The 8,815-nt window shown below is 41.3% G+C and overlaps 1 protein-coding gene across 1 annotated transcript; it reads right to left on the minus strand.

Annotated features, from left to right (window-relative positions):
* Positions 1 to 1,821: 1,821 nt before the first annotated feature.
* Positions 1,822 to 2,253, minus strand: LOC149192751 (uncharacterized). Its single transcript, XM_089407094.1, has one exon. It carries the CDS (start codon positions 2,251 to 2,253, stop codon positions 1,822 to 1,824), a length of 432 nt encoding a protein of 143 aa, XP_089263220.1.
* Between the last annotated feature and the right edge of the window lie 6,562 nt (positions 2,254 to 8,815).

An 8,815-nucleotide genomic window follows, 5' to 3' on the forward strand; every position in this document is an offset into this window, starting at 1 on the left:
ACACAACAATATGTCTTTTTGCTCTTGTAGTGGCTAGGCTATGGCATGGTAATACTTGACTCTGTTTTTGTGGTGAACATGCACATGCATTTGCCATATATATATACTCTTTTCTTTTTCATAACATTTCTTTTTATCTTTGCTGTGTTTTTATATATCTTTTGTTTTATTAATTGTTGTGTGACAATGCTTTAGGGTTTGAGTAGGGTATATAGGCATTAGGGTTTTGAGAAGGATAGATAGGCATTAGGGTTTTGAGGAGGGGTTAGGGTTTTAGGAACTTTGGGATGGGATTTTTAGTATAGTTTGCAAATGAGATAAAAGAGAGAGACACACTGACATTTGTGAACCAAAATGGGAAACCAAGGAGGGAAAAAGGAATTATAAACCTTGAAAAACAAACATAACCCTAGCATAATGCCTACAACACAAACAATCATTCCTATCCTTTATCCATGCATTTTTTCTGTGATAACATACATATCAAGCCCATGAATTCATATCTCTAGCTTTCAAATGTATAAAGAGACCCTACCTCGACCGATTGAGTGAATGAGAGAGAGTTTGGGTCGATTTTGGAGGTTCCTGGGCAAATCGGCCTGAGTGGTCGCGCCCCCGTGTTGAGTGGTCGCGCCCCTGCTGAGTGGTCGCGCCCTTGTAAATTTACACAGCAAAAATTGCGCTGAGTGGTCACGCCCCACCCAAGTGGTCGCGCACCCTGCCTGAGTGGTCGCGCACCAGGCAAATACCCAATTTTGCTGCAAATCGCCTTCTTCGACCTCTCAAGTGTGTTTGCTTGCTCTCAAATGCATAATGAGTCTCCTTAGAGGGAAATTTGGCCTTTATATGCCCAAATTTGAAAAAATTAACTTACCAAACCAACTTTGTAATGTTTTTGCTTTGGCATTCATTTTAACATTGTTTTTGAGTTCATTTTGTCCTGATTTTGGCCTTTTGAATGTTTTAACTCCGTTCTTTTTGCAGGTTAGCCATCTGAGGGATGCTAGTGAGGAGACCAGGGTTATTGCCGGCATTTTGGAGAATTTTGAAAATTTTCTTTATTTTTGCAAATTTCACATGACCTTGGGTTTAAAAACAGAGTTTTTAAAACCAAGGTATAAATGATCTGTAGCTGATGAGAAATATCAATGGAACATATGTACATACCTCCTTCTGGCTTGCTGGGCACTCATGGACCTTTGACTCATGATCTTGCAGTGATTTTTGACTTAAAACCCTAGACCTAAGACTTGGGATCTCAAGACCAAAATAAACAAGTATAACACAAGCTCATTAAATGACATGACCTGCTCCAGCAAAACCAAGAAGGGAACAAAAGACCAGCTCCTCCATCAGTGTTATGGCATGCCTAATGGGATGCAAGACTGACACTGATGAGACACCTACTTATGCAAAATGCAAAGAGCTTTTGATCACCGATGGAGGGCTCAAGACCGACACTAACATTGGCTCCGATTGGGGATGGTAGCTCCTTGGAGGTGCCAAGAACCTTAGACCTCTGGGAGAGCAGACCAGTGCTTTATTTATTGGGCAATGGAGTCAACTTGTAAACCTATGACCAACCATGGAAATGACTTTATTTGATTTGGACTAAACTGAAAATGTGAAAGGACTAAGACACACACACTGACCTACTTTTGCAGAAAATAAACAATCTGAAAACTTCACACCAACTAATCACCATCCTTAGAATTATAGCCTTCACCGCGGACCCCAAACTAAGAATGAGAGATCAGTTCACACTTGCTGTAATGAAAGGAAAACGGTAATTACAATGAAGATGATTAGAGCAGCATTTGCTCAAGCATGATATCTCTTAAGAAGTCGGCCATTCACCGACCCACCGGGACAGTCATCGCCATTCATCTCCTTGAGAAGGAAAGCATTTGGACAACAGTATGCAGCAATCTTATAAGGACCTTTCCACAAATTATCAAATTTACCGTGCCTACCTTTCTCCTCATTTCGGGCATCCCATCTCAAGACAATATCTTCCAGCTGAAAGTTATCCGACTTTGCTTTCTTGTCATAAATTTTCTTGATGCGCTCTTGTAACTTCAAAGCATTTTGGAGCACTTCTTCCCTTGTCTGCTGTAAGTGAACCATTTGATTGATGCGCCTTTGCATTGGATCCGGATCTTCACCTGCCTCTTGAAGCAATCTTGCAACCGGTACACTAAGTGATGTTGGAAAAACTGCATCAGTGCCATAAACTATTTCAAATGGCGACATGCCAATTGACTTCTTTTGACTTACCCGATCAGCCCATAATGCATTCACCAATTTCTTGTGCCAATTTTTCTTGTTAATTTCCAGCATTTTCTTGATGATGTTCACTAGTGATTTATTCGATGATTCGGCCAGCCCATTGCCTTGCGGATGATAAGCGGTCGAGTGCCCCAAGCTGATGTTATACTTATAGAAAAAATCAACCATCTTATTGGACTTAAAGGCTGCTGCATTATCTGTGATTATTTTGAATGGACAGCCGAAACGTGACAAGATATTATTTTCAAGAAAAGAGATGATTACCGAATCTGTGGCCTGCCGAGTGGGAATTGCCTCTATCCACTTTGTGAAGTAATCGGTAGCGGTTAAGATCCAACGGTGCTGCCCGGATGATGCTGGGTAGATTTCGCCAATAAAGTCTAAGCCCCACTGCTGAAATGGCGCACTAATCTCCACCGGTTTGAGAGGCAATGGCTGCAACTTTTGCTTTCCTTGAAATATTTGGCATTCATGACAGCTCTTCACCGCTTTGTACACATCAGAAAATAGGGAAGGCCAATAAAAACCAGCTCGCAAGATCTTGTTGGCCGTTGTCTTCCAAAACAAATGACCTCCACAATCACCTTTATGGAAGTCTTCCACTGTTGCCTTCGCTTCCTCTTCAACCAAACAATTCAGCAAGATGCCACCGGGATCTTTCCAATAAAGTGCAGATTTCATAATACAAAACTTAGCAGCCTTTAGCTTTAATGTTCTTGCTTTGTTTCTTGACATTCCAGGAGGTGCGGATACATTTTGCAGCACATAAACTATATCAGCATACCAAGGAGAAGTAATAAAAATATCCGATACCTGAACCGCTGGATTTTCTTCATCACCATCGGATAAGGCAGCAATCAAGTTGATGTCAAGGGCATGGAGGTTTGTTTCAGCCATCAATTTAGCGAGACCTTGTCCTTTAATCAGCTTGGTGGGCTTGATTTCAACATCATATTCTAAAAGAGCAGCAATCCACTTACCCCTCCTACCTTCCGGCTCCGTTTGTACCAAGACATCTTTTACGACTGCACTAGGAACATATGCCAATACATGAGAGTTGAGTATGTATACCCGGAAATCTTTCAAAGCTTTAATCAGTGCCAACGCTTGTTTCTCAATGATGTTATAATTTAGCGCCCCATCTCTTATGATTCGGCTGAAAAATGCAATTGGCCTCTCAACTCCTTCTCTCTTTTGCATTAATACGGCTGCCAATGTATGCTCAGAAGCAAAAGAAAACAAAATGAAATCCTGAGTATAATCGGGGCTGATCAAGGTTGGGGCTGAAGATAAGATTACCTTGATTAAATTGAAAGATTTGACCGCCTCCTCGGTCCATTTGATCTCCCTGTCCTTCCGAAGCATATTGGTTATCTCTCTAAGGTGCTCTGCAAGGTTAGGAATGAAGCGGCGCAGAAAATTTAATTTGCCATTAAAAGATTGTATTTCCTTCTTGTTCCGGGGCTGCTCTAGCTGCTGAATTGCTTCCACCCGTGCAGGATCAATTCGAATACCATCTTTGGAAATGATATGTCCCAGCAACTTGCCTTCACTCATGGCAAAAAGACTCTTTTTTGGATTTAAAGAAATGCCATATTTTCTGCATTTTTGGAAAACTTTCGTCAAATGAAATAAATGCTCTTCATCTGATTTGGAAAATACGGTTAAGTCATCAAGATAAACAACTAAGAATATATCCTTTTCATTGGCAAAGGCCATATCCATAGCTCGCTGAAATGTGGCACCCGCGTTCTTCAACCCAAATGGCATTTTGGCATAGTGAAATGTTCCCCAAGGCGTAGTGAAGGCTGTCTTATCACGGTCATCTTCATGCACTAAAATCTGATTGTAGCTGGAGTATCCATCTAGCAATGACATCCTTGAGGCACCCACTACCCGCTGCAATATGTGGTCCATTTTGGGCAGCGGATAGTTGTCCTTGAGAGATACTTTGTTCAAATTTCTGAAGTCTATGCACAAGCGTATTTCACCGGTCTTCTTTCTCACAGGCACTAGATTAGAGATCCAATCAGAAAAGCGAATAGGAACTATAATTCCGGACTTGTAGAGCCTATTGACTTCTTTCTCAATCGAAGGCAACAACTTGGGATTGATCCTCCGCAACTTTTGTCGAAAAGGCCTTTGATTTGGCTTTATGGGAATAGTATGTTGAATAATGCTTGTATCATAGGTCTTTAAATCTGAATAATCCCAAGCAAACACATCAGAAAATGATGACAATAATCTAATGTATTGATTCTTTACCTTGAGCGGCAATGCCTTTGATAATTTCACCATCTTTGGATTCTCGGCTGTTCCAAGATTCACATCTTCCACACCTTCTTCTGTTGGCATCAAAGTTGGCTTGCGGGCCACATCATCTTGATCAAAAAGTTCCTCTAAAGGAATTAACCCTTTAGGAATATAATTGTCTTTCAGCTGCAAAACATCCATTTGATTCACTCCTTCAGGCTCCATATCTATTGAGATTTCTTCGAATTTACCTTCTCCATGCAAGAAGTCTTTGATTTCTTCGTCATCCTGGAAAACTTGCCAACACCTTTGATTATCCGGGATTGTAGGGCGATGCTTCACATAGATTTCGAACTTGTTGCTTGAATTCATTGGTATTTTCAAATTACTTGCTGCCTTGGCCAATGCATCCGCAACACCATTTTGAATCCGGGGCACACATGTCAAAGTATGTTCAGAAAATCTTTTCAGGATATCTAAAACAGCATTTCTATAAGCTCTCATACGTGGGTGTTTGGCCTGAAATTCACCTTTGAATTGTTTGATAACTAATTCGGAGTCGCCATATACTGCTATTTTCTTTGCCTTTAACTTCATAAGGATTTTCAAACCAGCAATAAGAGCTTCATATTCTGCCTCATTATTCGAGCAATCAAATGCTAATTTATAAGAACATACTCGTACCTTGCTTGGAACTCGATCTTGGGCTGAGAATGGACTTCGAATCCACACACCAATACCAGCACCATCGCTGCCCACTGCACCATCAAAATCCATAGTCCAAAGACCCTCTTCATCATCTTCTAGGTGCTGAAAATCTGATGTTGTTGCAGTCATGATTTGCTGCCCATTTGTTTCAGCGATTGACCTTATGACAGCAGTCCTTTCTTCACTTTCCGTTCTCAATACTTCTCTGAAATTTTCTGCAATGCCTGGGATATCTTCTACCTGAACTAGCTGACTATCTATATCATTTAAATTTTCCGCAAACAAAATAAAAGATTCTAAATATGTTTTTACATAATTTACAGGATGATTTACTGGCTTTTCCTTGCTAGTAATCATATACTTCATCTTTTGCTCTCGATACACTTTCCTCATTTGTCCAAACACCGGAATAGTAGCATATGAAAAATCCAGCTGAAGAGTACCTTTGAGCTTGGATCCCCATGACCTTGAAAGCAGCATGCCAAATCGTGGAGGAATATCCGCCACTACCACATCCATCAATAGATTCTTTGCGGGAATTTGATCCAGACTAACAACCAAATCTTTAATTAAACCGATGCATCTAACCCGGCTGGAATCAAATGAATATAGATCATGGTACTTTCTAGTAATATCAAGCCCCAACTTCTCCATAATTGCCTTGGGCATTAAATTGTGTGACGCTCCCGAATCGAACATAGCATTATGAAGCACATAATCATGAATTCTCAAGCTGAAATAGAATGGAGGAACCTCACTCTCGGGGGACTCACCATTTAGAGCTGGCCCAAAGATCAATTCCGGCTGGTCATCCTCTACGTTCACCGCATCTAACATTGGGTCAATGTTGAACACTTTAGAAATCTGTGCACGATATGTACTGTTCTTCATGACTTCTGTCAATGGAATGGTCAATTTCAATTTTGCAACTTCATTCTCAATGCTGAATGCTTGACTCTTTTCACCTTCCTTTGCCGGATTGTCTCGTTTTTCTGCTCTATCTTTGGGTACATTTGATGGCTGATCCATCATGTTTGCTGGAACTGTTTGAGTTGATGAAGGATCTATGACTTCTTTACCTTTTCTCTGTGGAACAGCAGCACCATTTTTTGCCAAGTTTTCTGCCTTCTTTTGAATCGGATGTATGGGAATTGTCCGGTTTCTCAATTGTCTTTGCTGTCCTTGCTGAGCTGATAAAGCGTGTAAGTAACCTCTTTGATACTCTTCCGACTCAACTTGAAGTACAACATCATTAGATAGAATGTAATGCTCATCTTGAGGTGTATAAGCATTACTTACCAGCTCTTCTTCTTCCGTGATGTATGTGGGCAGATCATCGGGAGTGAAAAAGTGATTTTCTTCACCCACACCTTCACCTTCATCTTCTGATTCTTGAGTGACATAATTTTGCTGAAATGGAGGTTGGATTGGCTGCTGCACGGCCGCTTCTTGTGCTCGTGTTTCCCGCTGCTTGATTCTATATTGGGGTTGCTGTTGTTGACCTCTGAAATTTGGGTTTCGAACTTGAGGTTCCGGTTTGCCAAGACTAAGATTTTGGAGTGCCTTTTTCACCTCCTCAACTGTACGAAGAACCTGAGAAGTGGATGCTGCCTCTTCTTTGATTGTGACCTTCTTCTCCGCTTTCATTCTTGCCCTTTTGTCATTCAAATTAGCCTCCACACTGACTGCAATTTTCTGCATTTCCTCCAAGGTAGGAGGATCTCGGTCCCGCAGTGAGTAGGCCATCTCCGGATCGAAACCATCCGGGAACTTAAGCAATGCGGACTTTCTTGATGGTTTCAAATCATCGGGTATAGCGTTATACATTGAATTAAATCTGATGATATAATCTTGAACCGACTCACCCGGATTTCGCTTGAGGTTGTTGTACTCGGCATTGATTTGCAGCGGGTCTTTCCTTATTTCCCATCGGTCCAAGAATTGATTCTCGAGCGCTTCTAAAGTGGTGACGCTGTTAGCTGCTAACCCTCTGAACCATTTTCTTACTTCTCCGGCAAATGTCTGCACGAACAACCGCATGGTAACATCTTCTTCATCTAACTCATATAGATCAAAGAAAGTGGACATTTTATCGATATGTTGTTGTGTTGTAATACTTTGTGGAGTGCCATCGAACATGGGAATTTTACTTTGGTAATCAGCAGGCATATCATGAAGATTAGTAGGCAATACAAGTGGGGCAAACCGGGCTGCCATTTTTCTTGGTAATGTAGGTCTTGGAGTAGCAGGCGGGGTAGGTGTGGCAGTATGAGGAGTAAGAGGAGGAGAAGTAGTGTGTGAAACCGAAGGCGAGACAACTGTAGATGGGGGATGAGTAACTATGGGAGTGATGGCAATATAAGGGGGATTTGACTGTTCATGCGCCGTGATAGAGGATCCAATATGACCAGAGATATTTTCAAGGAAATCTGCAAGAGTTGTAGCTTGTACACGTGTCTGGAGATTCCTCAAAATGAAATTTTCAACTAATTTATTATGCCTCTCAAATTCAATAGCAGCTGCAAAATCAGGATTAGGAACTAGAGTAGCAAGTGCACTTTCAGATTTAGCTTTAAACAACGACAACTCAAAACTTTCATCGAAATCAAGATCTTCAAGATATTCAAAAATAGCTGGGCATGAATTAGATCTAACAATTGGTCTTGGATCAGTAGCCAGCTTGTTTTCGCGAATGGACTAGGCAAGGAAAAACCGCTCAGCCGTATAGAAACTCTTAGCCCATCATCCGAAGCTTAGAGTCCATAATGATACTGGGATAAAGATGTCACTGAAGTGAGGGTTTCAGAAGCTCACGGAGATTGACTGAAGCAGCGTTTATCTACTAACGCTGATGTAAAACAAGAGCGTTTTCGAAGGCTCCTGGCGTAACTTCAGGCTCCGTCTAAGACTTGCGAAACACACACATCAACACACAAACAAGTATGTTCTCCCCAGTATGGTCGCCACTATGTTAGCGCTTGAAATTTCACCTAGGCTGAGATAGACAAATCTCAAGGCTACATCAAACCATTACACCTCGTAGCTAGCCCTACGAGGAAGGAGAAGGCTCTCTCCGGTCAGACTCAAGGTATTTTCTCAATGGGGTGAGCTGACCAATTAGGATCAAAGATATTAGGCTAGTAAACTGATAAGGAGGGTTGATTTAAAATTTTTTGGGGTTTTTGGTGGCAATTGGAGGGAGTGCAATTCAGGGTGTGGGGATTGAGCTCAGTTTTTGCAGGTGGGTCTTTGGGGCAAGGTAGGAGTTTGTGCTGATGCCTTTAGCTGAGATGGATGATCAAGGAAGAAAGAGAGGGAGCTAAAGAGGGCAAACAATGACTTTGAATCCTCTTTAGACAGTGGAAAACATAAATATTAAACAAAATTGAAAGCTGAGCATGGCATGCATGAATTCAAACTTTATCACTTCTTTTGTTTAATTAGCAGCAATAGAATAAGAGATGGAACACATAAACACACTTACAATGAAAATTAGGAAACACACCATCAACACAATAATCCACAAGAATCCACAATGATGTCTGCAAAACCCTGGCCTTCCTTT

Source organism: Pinus tabuliformis, chromosome 2_2 (assembly GCF_031772625.1).
Source record: "Pinus tabuliformis cultivar Carrire ecotype Pingquan chromosome 2_2, CPIR1, whole genome shotgun sequence".
Classification (NCBI taxonomy): Eukaryota; Viridiplantae; Streptophyta; class Pinopsida; order Pinales; family Pinaceae; genus Pinus; species Pinus tabuliformis.